The 13184-nt window shown below is 43.0% G+C and overlaps 1 protein-coding gene across 1 annotated transcript; it reads right to left on the bottom strand.

Moving 5' to 3' along the window:
- Nucleotides 1-787: 787 nt before the first annotated feature.
- On the bottom strand, nt 788-6711 carry BMP10 (bone morphogenetic protein 10). Its single transcript, XM_047067462.1, has 2 exons — nt 6378-6711; nt 788-1790 (listed from the first exon to the last, which is right to left on the bottom strand). The coding sequence occupies exons 1-2, from the start codon at nt 6709-6711 to the stop codon at nt 850-852; spliced, it is 1275 nt and encodes a 424-aa protein (XP_046923418.1). The 3' UTR covers nt 788-849.
- Between the last annotated feature and the right edge of the window lie 6473 nt (nt 6712-13184).

Raw genomic sequence — 13184 nt, forward strand, 5'->3', positions numbered from 1 at the left:
TGGTCCTGTTGCCCTGAGCAATGGCACAAACTCAACTGATAAAAGCTAATCTACATTTCCGGGCGCCTGGGTGGTTCAGTCAGTTAAGCCTCCGACTCTTAGTTTCAGCTTAGGTCATAATCTCGCAGTTTTGTGAGTTCGAGTCCCACATCGGGCTGTGTGCTGATCATGCAGAGCCTACTTGGGATTCTCTCTCTCTCTCTCTCTCTCTCTCCCTCTATCTCTCTCTGCCCCTCCCTTACTCACACTGTCTCTATCTCTCTCAAAATAAATAAATAAACTTTAAAAAAGTTAAAAAAAAAAAAGCTACATCTACATTTCCAATACTATTTAGGAAATGTCATACTTCATAGGATGGTCAAATTCCTGGTGCAAATTATCTTGACATAAATCCTACTCAGAGAAGAGTTGACTGAGAATATACCATCAGTTTTTAATATATACACATTTGATTGAGTCATGCATATGAGGGAGTATAATCTACCTCTGTAGAACCAGGAGAATTTTGTAAGTTTATCTCTGTACACATATACATACACAAGTATCTATCACTGACACTCTATTTCTGCTTAGGGCCTGTTGTTTTCAAATTGACATAGAGGACAATTAGTGTGGCTTGCCACTTGCTATTGGAAATGGCATTGACAAGAAATGGCAAGTCCAAAGAAAAACATATTGGAGGGATGATATTGTATTAGCAAAACATGCATTTTCTACAACAAACTGACCTGCCCATTTCCCTAAGGCAGCAAGCCTCTATCATCTGTACACTCTTATTAAATAATCTCATTAAATAGGAACACAAAATATACACATTTACAGTTATTAAATTAGCACAGGACTCCTCTCCTATCTACAGCCACATTCAGAGACTGCCATGCCTTCATATTTGAACTTGTAGGTGACCACGCCTTTGTCTAAGTAGAGGATGGAGATGGGCTCTAGCTTGGTGGGCACACAGCAGGCTTTGGAAGCCTTTTGGGAATTCTTGAGGTGGACCAGGGCCTGGATAATCGCATGCTTTGTGGGTGTGAGATGCTCTGCAAGGGGGTAGTTGCAAACCCCACGGCATTCGTAGGCTTCATATCCAGGTGGGGCGATGATCCAAGAGTCCCAGCCAATCTCCTTGAAATCGATGTAGAGCGGGGTCCTCTTGCAGTAGTTTCCTTTAGCATTCCTTCTGATGCGGGCAGTGGAGTCATAGATGATGTTTGACCTCATTTGCAGCAAAGCTTCTTCTCCGGGTCCACTGGAATAACTGTCCATGCCCAAGTTGTCAAACTCCAGAAGTTGCTCATGGGCGATCATTTCATTCAGTTCTTCTGTCCGCTCCTTCTCGCTGCTTTGGTCATCAGAAAACACGACAAGCAAAGGGACATGCTTATTCCTGGCACTGGTGTCTATTTCCAGTTGTCCCCTGCCAGCATCCTCAACTCCGTCGTGTCTACTCTCAATGTGGACCTCCAGCTGGTGGGTGGATGAACCTGACTTTTGCCAACGTCTAATGGCCTCAGTGACATCAAAAGTCTCCCACTCACTGTTGGTTCCATAGATCTCCCCTGACACCAAGACCAGCATGCTTCTTTCACCCTCACTGTCCCCTCTGCTCTCTAGTACCTCAAAAATGGTAATTTTTCGGTCTACTCCATCATAGATCATGCGATCTCTTTGCACCAGCGTGTACAACCTCAGTTCAGCCATGATAACCTCTTCATGGTGAGGAATGGACACATTGAAGAGGAGAGGGTATTTTCGGAGCCCATTAAAACTGGCTGGCTGGGAAAACAGATCTGAAAAAAAAAGACAAAAATCAGAATTGCTGTATGTCACTGAGAAAAACAGATGCTTATTTATGTGATAAAAGGGCCTGTCTGCACGAGAAGCTTGACACTGAGAAATCAATGAGAACAAACACAATGTTAACATTCTCTGACAGAAAACACTGAAAGGTCAGTGGTAGAATACTAAGCTGACTTTCGCGGCCAAGGCTAAGATGGAAAATGGCTGCCTGATGAATGGGACACCGCTCTCCCGGCCTTGCTTGCGTAGCTTATCAGCCACAGAATGACAGAGCTGGGAGGAAGCCTGGAGACTGTGCAGGCAAGCCCCCAGTTATTCCAACCAGTGAGGAGCCGTCAAATTGGACATGGGGTGGTTGTTCTTTCTTGGAAGTTTTTCAGAGATGAGGACTTCATGGCTTTTCACATGTGCATTTGTAATGGGTGGAGATTGCCCACATGGTTGGCTGAGCATTAAAAGACCTTCGGCTATATTGGGGGTTGGCAAACTATAGCCCATGGGCCATACTGGGCTCTACCTCTGGAAATAAAGCATCATGGGAACATAGCCTGACCCATTTATTTCTGTGTGGTCAGTGGCTACTATTGTACTACAATGGTAGAATTGTGACAATAACATGGCCCCCAAAACCTAAAATATTTACTATCTGTCTGGCCCTTTACAGAAATATTTTGTTGACTTCTGCTCTAGACGCCAAAATCTGACAAGGTAACCAGATAGCCAAATACCAAGGGGGTCACAGTGGATGAATTTTGGGCATGTGGTTGTCAACAAGGAGGAATGGGACGAAAGGAAACTTGGGATAGAAGTCTTCTATCCCAAGGGTAGTCTTCTACCCTTAGCAACCATCACGGAGTTTGGTACATAAGAATCACTCGGAATGTTTATGAAACAGATTTTTAAAAGTCCTTTAGTCTCAGAAGCATGCCTCCAAATGTTAGCATGTTGACTTCCTATCTGAGAATTTTACGGGAGCCCAAAGCCTCTATACACTTGCCCCCAGGAAATACATGATTACAAAATGTCCCTGAAGGCATTTGTCAACCAGCAAAGGGGTCCATGAAACCAGGGTACTAAGGACCCACCAATGGAGGGGTTCTCTATCACCTCTAGCAGTTTTCCCAACTCTGTAACCAATTCCTGATTTTAGTGTGGTCCTTGTTCCAGACTGTACCCTTTAATATTCTTATTTCACTTTATAATATTTTTTTTAGTACTTAATATCTCTTTTAGTTCTGTCCTAAGCAACAACATTTATGAAATGAGGGCATTGAGGTGATAGCCATGTGGACTTTTTTCTCATCCACGTTAATGAAAATATATAATAAGGTTTCATAATTTACAGCTTTCTCTGGGTACCGCTAAAATCATCTCAAACACCAACAGTGGGAAATACTGGTCAAAGGAATGAATTTGAATTCTCTAACATGACTCTTAAAAGCAGCTATAACCAGGCCTTAACCTCCTGATCGACGTATGGCTGCCATTCATCCCCTACAGTACATGGAACATTGTAATTGGCCAACTGATATTTGTTGAAAGTTTAAATCATAAAAATTCCTATCGAAAGGAGACTGAGGGGTGCCTGGGTGGCTCAGTCAAACGCCCAACTCTTAATTTCAGCTCAGGTCATGATCTCACGGTTTGTGAGTTCAAGTCCCACATTGGGCTCTGCACTGACAGTGAGGATCCTGCTTGGCATTCTCTCCCTCTCTCTCTGTTCGTCTCCCACTGTGCTTGCTCTCTCTCTCTCTTTCTCGCTTTCTCTCTCTCTCTCAAAATATATGAATGAATAAAAACTTTAAAAAAATAAAGTAGGCTGATATCTTCACCATTTGCCAAAACATTCCTTTGCCTTGTTGTGTATTGTACCTTTGGAGATGTTCCTCTGACTCTTGGAAAGTCTTCTCCCCTTTTGGGTGTGTGGCCCTTCCTCGTGGGGTTTTCCCCCTCTTCACATCCCTATCTAGAAATTCACACCCTTCTGGGTCCCTTGAATATTTACTCTCTGTCTCTCCTTTGAGCTTTGCCATTTATATCCTTCCATTTCAGGTTTCTTTTTATGAATGGGTCTTCCCAACTAGATCATGACCAAGCTGGCAGGTACTGTGCCTTAAACTCCTTCTGTGCCTCCAAGCTACCGTGATGCCTTAAACAGAGGCAACACTTTCAAAATATTGATTAGTTGATGATTGTGAACATCAGATCAAAGTGATTTATGGGCATGGCATATGTTCTTAATACATCAAGTAACTTGGGAGTTGTCCCTCTTATAAGAATAGAGAGACTTGACTCTCCTTGGACAGGGAACATGAGAAGATCAAAAATAGGAAGGTAGACTGGTTGCTCCATCCATGACAAAAGTGCAGGATAAAAGCTTATGGTGGTGGGTGGAAGAAATTCCAAAGGAGCACAAGGAAACTTTGGGTGGTGATGAATATGTTCATGATCTTGATTGTGGTCATGGTTTCAGCAGATGTTTATATATGTCAAAACCTGTCAAATTATATACTTCAAATATGTGTAGTTTATTGTATATCTATTATACTTCAATAAAACCATTAAAAAAATAAGTCCGCAGAGCATGTACAAATATACTAAGTAGTGGATGGAGGTGTTGCATTCTAGGCAAGGGAACTGACGTTAGTTGAGCATATTGTAACGTGCCAGGTGTTTTGAAAGCATTGTTTTATTTAGTACTTACAATGACTCTTTATTGCTATTGTGCTCATTTTACACCAGAACAAATCAAGCCTCAATGCAGAGGACTGACTTCCCCAAAACGATGAAGTGAGGTCAGCAGTGGTAGGAATTAAAGTCATGTTTTTTTTCTACCTTAGAGGTGCGCTTGTTTTCCCCTGATTAGTTAGATTTGGAGGAGGTTTTTTTGTTTTGTTTTGTGGGGATGGAGGGGTTGGTCTTTGTCTCCTAGGCAGCTGCACTGTGCAGACCCAAAGAATCAAAGGAGGGACAGTTAACAGCCACTAGGGCTAGCCCAGTGCACACTCCACCCGCAGACTGGCAGAGGACGCCACAGCCGGGGCGTCCACAGAGAGATCCGCTCCGGCTTTCGCTGGTGTCCAGTGATCAGTTGCTCTGTAAACTCCACTTCCTGACCTGCCTCACGCAAATCCTCCACGGAAGAAGGGAGAACTGAAGCACTCCTGTTTTCCCAGGGGATGTGAACACTTTCCCACCTGCACTCTCAGCCAGGCACCCAGGGCTCAGTGCTCAGAAACACTAGGAAGGTTTCCCATGGAAGGAAGCTATTTATTTTCAATCCAGACTCACCCCCAAAAGGAATCTGTAACTTCAGTTTGCCATTTCCATTATGTTACTAAATGTTACTAAGTAACATTTCCAATGTGTTACTAAACATCTGAAATTTGGGCAGTTACCTAAGTTTTAAAGGCAAACGATATCTTTAGGACTGAGCAACACCCACTCCCCATTTCCTCCAGTGCCTAGAATTTAAGGAATTCATTCGTAATATCTGACGTTTATTCAGCAATTCATAGTAAATGCAGTGCTTTCTTACTCAGAACCTCTTTGAAATAGCTCAATTATGTTACATAGGTATATTATCCCCAATTTACAGATGAGCAAATTGAGGCCCAGAGAAATTAAACTAATTATCTCTAGCTACTAAGTCAACCGTGTCTCAAAATTCCAAATCCTAAGCTATTGCTTTGCTATTGCCTTTCTGCTTTTAAGAACGTCTGGTCAATATCAATCAAAACCCTCTTTTCTACCTGGTTAATGATTATGGTAAATATTAAAGAATTCATTTCTTTGGATCTACAGCTTTTACCATACATATGCCTACTAGTACCATATTAACTAAAAGATTAACTTGCTAGGTCATTAGATTTAGTCACTGAATAAAGCTGGGGGAGATACCATAGGTTTCCTACTGATATTTAAAACTTGCACATTACTATTCATAAAGACATTGAAATAAGCTGGATCATTAACTGGGTCATACATTATTCCTGGGCATTATAAACAGTGATTCAAGGATAAACATGTCACACAAACACACCAAAACTTTAGGAAGAACCTCTAAAACATACATTTTCAGCCTGTCTGAATATTTCTTCAATAAGGTCAGAAAATAGAAACTCATTCAAAGTTCGAAAGAAGCACAAATCACAACTTTTGGGTGTTGTCTGTTTTCACCATTTACATTCCAAGCAGAAGTTCATGCATTTTTGAGTCAATCAAAAGGCAAACGGAAATTGAGACGTATCTGGAAAATGACACGCACAAGTATAGTGGTCGACCAACATAATTTTTTTATCACTGTTCAAACTTAAAAAAATTTTAACAACCCAATCATGAAGTCAAAATGGCTTTGGATTAAAAGATATTCTTTAGTACCTTTTAATAACATTTGGGAAATGACCATGAAAATGGTATAGACCCAAAATGTGAATTGTTTTTGAGTATCTATGTACATACACCCTTATACAAAGGCATTCACCCTTATCTATATTATTCCCACGCATTGTAAATTTTCTTATCCGCCTCTTGAAAAAAAAATCCAAGCAGAATCTATCAATAATATGTAAACTTACCTTCATTTTTGAAGCTCCTAATGATGTTGGCAGATGGCATGGAGGTCCGATCTGTTGCAAATTTGTTGTAGAGCTCCAGCATGTACTCTGGTGGGTCAACCTTGGCTGAATCCTGCGAAGGGATGTCGGAGAGGTTCAGTGTCTTGAGGAATTCATTCTTCATGCTCTGCAGCAATGTGTTAAAGTCGACACCATCTTGCTCTGAGAAGACATCATCGAAGAGGGGCATATCTTCTTCCAGAGGTGACTGCTCCAGACTCATGATGGGGCTGCCAGAAACTGAGTGAACCACCAGGCAGACGAGAGCGCACAGTTGCAGGGCCAGAGAACCCATGACTCTGCTCAAGCCCCCAGGCCAACCGGGGAAGGTTTAGCTCTCCTGGGCTCTAAGTGGCAGTTTTATCTTGTAGCGCGTTAATGTCTCGTGTCACTGGAGACAAGTTTGGAAACTCTTCCCCTCTCTCTCCCTCCCCCTATCACTCTTCCTCTCCCCTCAAAAGTCAGGTTGCAGTAATTGGATAACAAAATCCCCTATAGGGGCCTAGCCTTTCTTATCTCCCCAGTGTAAACTTGTGCACCAGATTTTGTTTCTATCTTGCGATCCTTTTTTCTTTTAATGAGCATTTTGTAAACATTTCCACATTCTGACACTGGCGAAGAGATAGGACAATTTTCTCTTCACAGAAGCTCTGCTTCTCTTCCTTTCAATCCACTTCCTTTTGGCAGGAATGTCTAAGTTCTGCTTTTATGCGGTTCACTTTCACACATGCCTAGAATAGATACTAAGAATCAACACAATACACATCAGTGGCAACACGTATTAATTCCAGTGATACGGCTTCTGTCCTCACATCAACATTTCTGAAGTCAGATCAAATATCCAGCATCTCTAAGTTAAGCTAATAGATATAAATGAATTTATATAAATTTTTAGAAGCTTACGTTTTTAGAAACAGGGAAGTATAAACTTTGTGGTCAAGGGCCTTTTCATACAGATTTAATCTGGTTAAATGGCTTTTGAAACATAGGGTGAGTGTTTCATTATAATAGCAACTAAAATTTCTTAGGTGCTTTCCTATAAACAGGCGTTGTGCTAGGTGCTTTGTGTATATCACCAAATGTGCTCCCTCTAATAACCCTATTATTATTCCCATCGCAGGTATGGGTCACTAAAATTCAATAACTTGCTAGAGGTCACAGAGCTACAAGGTGATAGAGTCAGGATTTGAACCTAGGCCTTCTGACTGTTACACAAAGAAGAAAACAGACTTTTCAACCGGTGTTCACTGAGGTTGGGGCAAGGGCTAAGTAAGCCCCAGCCGAGCCTTCCCTAGAGAGTCCACAGTCAGGAAGCAGGCAGCGATTTGCAGCTGGACGTGAAGCCCAGGTCCTTCACCCAGGCAATGAAGTAGCAGGATGGCCAAAAATCTCTGCCAAATCCATCTTTATGACTAAACCAAACTGATCAGGTGGTTCCAAATAAAATTTTGGCAAACAGCATTATTAGGCAGATGAAAAATGCCAAATGCCTTTGTCTGAGAAACTGGTGAAACTGATTGTGTGCCTGGTTTAGGAAGGACAAATCAAGTTCATATCACTTTCCAGCCCTAGTTAGTGGCAGTATTGGTGTGGTGCGGTCAGGCCGGGTGGAAAATTCCAGGGAGTGCTCTCTCCCCTGAGGTGGTGGGACTGGTGTCTCCTGACTTGTTCAGTGCACTCCCTGTGCAATTACAGGCAGCTGGCGTTGGTTCCAGGTATTTGATACACTGGAATACTCTCCTAGTTTCTGAGTTAAACTTTCCTATGTTTACCCCAATAGGTTAGCTACAATATCTCCACTATCCTTTTTCTTGTGAGCTCCCTGTGCAACCATCTTCTGATCCTTTCCTCCCCTAAAATGCAACTTTACAGTAGTTTTCTTGAACTACCATAGAAAGACTTGTATTTTGAGGGAAAGTCTCTCCTCAAAATTGTGCCTTTGTTGAGTAGTTGTTGATTTTGATTCAGTGTTCCATCTGGGTTGAGGCTCCGGCTCCCACATTAAAAAGACAATTGTAGAGTAGAAATAGATTACACCCTAACAGGTCCATAAGCAAGAGAGTCCAACCCGCCCCGGGGATGGGCTTTAACATGAGGTTTCTGACAGCATACCAGCAGGGCCCTTGTATCATGTCCTGCATCAAAACAAGCACCCGTTTCTCTTCACACACACAGAGATGTCAACGCACACTCCAAAACTCTGAATGGCAGGCATGTGCGTGTAACTGCCTCAGGACAGCAGAGTAAGTGACGGTACTTACAGCCCGGGCGCACTGACTTCAAAGGTCAGGAGGAGGGACGGACATCCCACATCACAGAACTCCATCCAGCGTTTTGCATTGTTAGGGGGAACACATGCAGCTGAGATTTCCATGAATCCTCCGTATTCGGTGTTGGAGTAACTGTTGGGGTTGAACATCTGGACCAGTTGCTGCATCAAGAATGTTTATATTTTTGGCTGACTTAAATATAAAATAACAAAATGTCTATAACCACATCTCAATGCCTATGACTTCTTGAAATGCAATGTCCCTAAGCGCCACATCTGTGCTGGGGGTGGACAAGGAAGGAGATTGGACTCCATGCATGGAGGAGAGAGGCAGAAGCCTCACCCTCTTCTAGGCCTGGGATACTTTGCATTTTAGCTGCAGAGTGTCTTTATCCACATGATTTTACCTAGCAGCTTCTCCTGATGGCTCTCACCTGACTTTAAAAGGTCCAAATATCTCCACATTCCTTCCCCTATCTTGATTTCCCGGACATAGTCTATTCTATTACTTTGCACTGGCTCATTATTTTGGATCCCTTTCATTTGGAACGTGTTATAACCCGTTTAGAGTAGATGGAAGATGACTATTTTCTGAGTCAAAGATGAAAGGCATGTCTAGATGTTTTAAGAGAACCTCCATGGGTGGAGAGCAAAATATTAACTAGCATCATGCTTATCAAACCCCCTGTAAAATGCTCCAGAGTCTCCACTTTACAAAGTGTGGGCCAACTTTTAAGACTAGTTCTAGTTACTGTACATACTCAAAGGATCTGACTGAACTCCATTGGAGTTTTCAAAGGGATCTGTGATCCAGGGAAGGTAAGATCCATTGGACAACACCCATGTGAATGCTGCTGTCCCCTGTTAGGACTGAACAGGTCCTGAATAAATGCGATCAACAAAATTGTCTTGACTGACAAATGGTCAGTGAAGTCAGGAGATCTTTGGACATGACTCCACCTTCCACCTTGGACCCTACTTCAGAAGCCTGACACTACTCTTGCTACTTAGGAATTTTCAGGACTTTGAGGTATACCTTCTCAAACCAAGTATGATAACAAAAACATTCAGCAAGCTATATAACGGGTCCAAGCCAATCAAAACAGATACAAGCCAGAGGTCCAGAGCAGGATTACAGAGGCCCCAAGCTTCCCTTAATGAGCTCTAGATCTTGGGGAGTTTGGGGTGGGATACTGGTTTGGAGGGGCTTGGGCAACAGCTATTTACCAACCTGTATGAAAATATTTTGGTATTTTGGCACTACATATTACCGTTGTACTATGTATAACAGGTGCACGTTAAGTATTGCCTAAAACTAAGCCAGAGCTCTGCAAGCTACATGCCGTTAGAATTTGCTAACTCAACACGAGGATAGATAGCCTGCACTGATTATTCCCTTGCCTGCTACTAGAATCTGCTTTCTGGCTGCCGTCTCGCTCTCCAGTCCAGATCTTGCCCATAGTACCGAGACTTAGGAAACCATTTGGGCTGCCTTTGTCCCTCAGCTGGGTCAGAGAGCTCCTGCTCTTCTCCTCTGATGTCATCTCCCCCCAAATCTCCTCTAGGATTGGAAGCTGCCTCGACGGTGGCATTTCTCATCAATTCATGTTTCAGAGTCCACATTTTCAGTCAAGGAAGTGTTTCCTTGCTTCTTCTGAGCCCTCAGCATTTAGGTTGCTACTTACCTGAGCAACCACTTGTCTGTCTACCAAGTGGTTCTCACACAGCAACACACAGGGGCCATCTCCTCAACTCAGCTCCTCCAACGTCTGTGGTTTAAGTAGCCCCTTACCTCCTTCTTTCTATAACCTTCCACATGAGCCCTTCATTCACCAATCAGGCTTCTCATGTGAATTTTCATCAATAATTAGGCTAGTAATAGGGGCGCCTGGGTGGCTCAGTCGGTTAAGCGTCTGACTTCAGCTCAGGTCATGATCTCACAGTTCCTGAGTTCCAGCCCCACGTCGGGCTCTGTGCTGACATCTCGGAGCCTGGAGCCTGCTTCGGATTCTGTGTGTCTCCCTCTCTTTCTGCCCCTCCCCGCCCCCACTCATGCTGTCTCTCTCTCAAAAACAAATAAGCATTTAAAAAAATTGTTTTAACTAGTAATTAGGCTAGTAATAAAAAAATTCAGTTCTTTGTCACAGTTTTCCCCTCAAGATTTCTTGTACATACCTACTATGTATGGATCAAAAACAAAACCTAAAGAAAACAGACCAAACCCCTGACCTTATGGAGTTTACTTTCAAGCTGGGAGAAGAGAAACAATAAACAAATATACAACTAAAATGAAGTGTCTGTTTGGTGGTGATAAATACAGTGGGGGGAAAAAAAGTAAGAGGACAAGGAATGCCAAGGGAAAGGGGTTGCTATTTAATTGTCAAGTCTAGGGAAGGCCTCCCAAGTGGAGGTGAGGGAGCCAGCCATGCGGGTCCACGGAAGGAAGAGCATTGCAGGCAGCGGGAACTGCCCATGCAAAGACTGTAAAGTGACAGCATGTTTGGGAGGTGCAAGCATCAGCAAGAAGGGCAGGATGGTTATTAAAATCAAGTGAGGGGGAGAGTTACACAAGATGAAGTCTAAGAGGAAGCAGGGGCTGGACCACTTAGGAGGTCCTGGATTCTTAACAAAAAAATTTTTTTAATGTTTATTTATTTTTGACACAGAGAGAGAGAGAGAGACAGAGCATGAGTGGGGGAGGGGCAGAGAGAGAGGGAGACACAGAATCCGAAGCAGGCTCCAGGCTCTGAGCTGACAGCACAGAGCCCGACCCGGGGCTCGAACTCACGGACCATGAGATCGTGACCTGAGCCGAAGTCGGACGCCCAACCGACTGAGCCACCCAGGCGCCCCATGGATTCTTTTTAAATAGCCATGCTACACAGATACGTAACTTTGCCTTTTCCTTTTTTGTCACTCACCATTTCATCTCAAAGGTTTTTCACATTCCCACATGGTCTTCACAACCAGTAATGTATTCATATATTTGTTTACTTGAAATTCAGGTCTGTAAAAGAGAAATTATGGAGTGGTCAGATAACATTTATTCTCCATACAATACCGCCAGTCTCAAAAATACATGGAAACTAATAGTCTGTGCCACATCACCTCTTGCCTGGATTGTGGTAATAGGCTACTAACTGCTTCTGTCCTCACCTCCTAGCAGTTCATTCTCAACATGGCACCTAGATCCTGACATGACATCATATCATCACTCCTTTCCTCACTCAGAGAAAAAGACAAAGTCTTACAAAAGCCCACATGGCCCTCTATTACGTCTCTGATGTCATTGCCTCTTACTAACTCCACACCAGCCCCAGTGGCCACCGTGGTATTCTTTAAACACCCCACGCGTGTTCCCGCTTTACAATCCTTGCTTCAATTGCTCCTCTGCCTGAAACAACCTTCCTCCCTCCTCCAAAGCCACATAGTCACTCTCACCCCCTTCTAGTCTTTGCTCAGAAGTAACCTCCTCCATGAAGCCTGCTCTGAACAGTCTCTTCACAATGGCAGTCTGCCAAGCAATCTTAAACGTACTTACCTGCTCTAGCACTCCTAATCACCTCCCAACATAAGATACAATTTATTAATATAATCACCTCCCAACATAAGATAAATTAATAAAATTTAATTAATATGCACACGTTTTTCTATCTCTCTCTGCCACCTGTTCTTTATCCCCTGGCAGGAATACACATTCCACAATGTCAGTAAGTGCCTAGAGCTTTACCTGGCACATAGTAGTTAATTAATAGTCATTGAAGGAATAAATCATAGCGAACATCCAAATATTTTCTTCCTTAAGATTACTCACAATAATTTCATAACAGTACAAATTCCATTTAAAATAAGTATCCATTATTAAAGTAGGCATGCATTTTCTTGAGACCCCCCCTCGACATATCTGGATCGGTTTTTGTGCCATCTATACTACTCATCTAAAACTGCAAATAATTAACTTGTCATTCTAAAATCTTATTACCATATACACAAAGTGTTTATATGAAGTATATAAAAATTAAAAATTTTTTTTAACGTTTATTTATTTTTGAGACAGAGAGAGACAGAGCATGAACATGGGAGGAGCAGAGAGAGAGGGAGACACAGAATCTTAAGCAGGCTCCAGGCTCTGAGCTGTCAGCACAGAGCCCGACGCGGGGCTCAAACTCACGGTCCGTGAGATCATGACCTGAGCCGAAGTCAGATGCTTAACCGACCAAGCCACCCAGGCGCCCCTAAAAATTTTGATGAAAATAGTAAAACTGAAATAACCGTGGAACCAACACCCAGTTTATAAGTGGAAAAGGCCTGGGGCACTTGGGTGGCTCAGTCAGTTAAGCGTCTGACCTCGGCCTAGGCCATGATCTCACAGTCCATGTGTTCGAGCCCCGTGTTGGGTTCTGTGCTGACAGCTCAGAGCCTGGAGCCTGCTTCAGATTCTGTGTCTCCCTCTCCCTCTGCCTCTCCCCTTCTTGCACTCTGTCTCTTTCTCAAAAATA

Source organism: Lynx rufus, unplaced genomic scaffold (assembly GCF_022079265.1).
Source record: "Lynx rufus isolate CCGP_SWC_20201006 ecotype Redwood Valley unplaced genomic scaffold, mLynRuf1.p SCAF_8, whole genome shotgun sequence".
In the NCBI taxonomy this organism is placed as follows: domain Eukaryota; kingdom Metazoa; phylum Chordata; class Mammalia; order Carnivora; family Felidae; genus Lynx; species Lynx rufus.

Coding starts and splice junctions, on each gene's coding strand:
- BMP10 (XM_047067462.1), bottom strand. CDS start 6,711: ATGGGTTCTCTGGCCCTGCAACTGTGCGCTCTCGTCTGCCTGGTGGTT. Junction 1,791..6,377: donor TAGGAGCTTCAAAAATGAAG/GTAAGTTTACAT, acceptor TTTTTTTTTCAG/ATCTGTTTTCCCAGCCAGCC.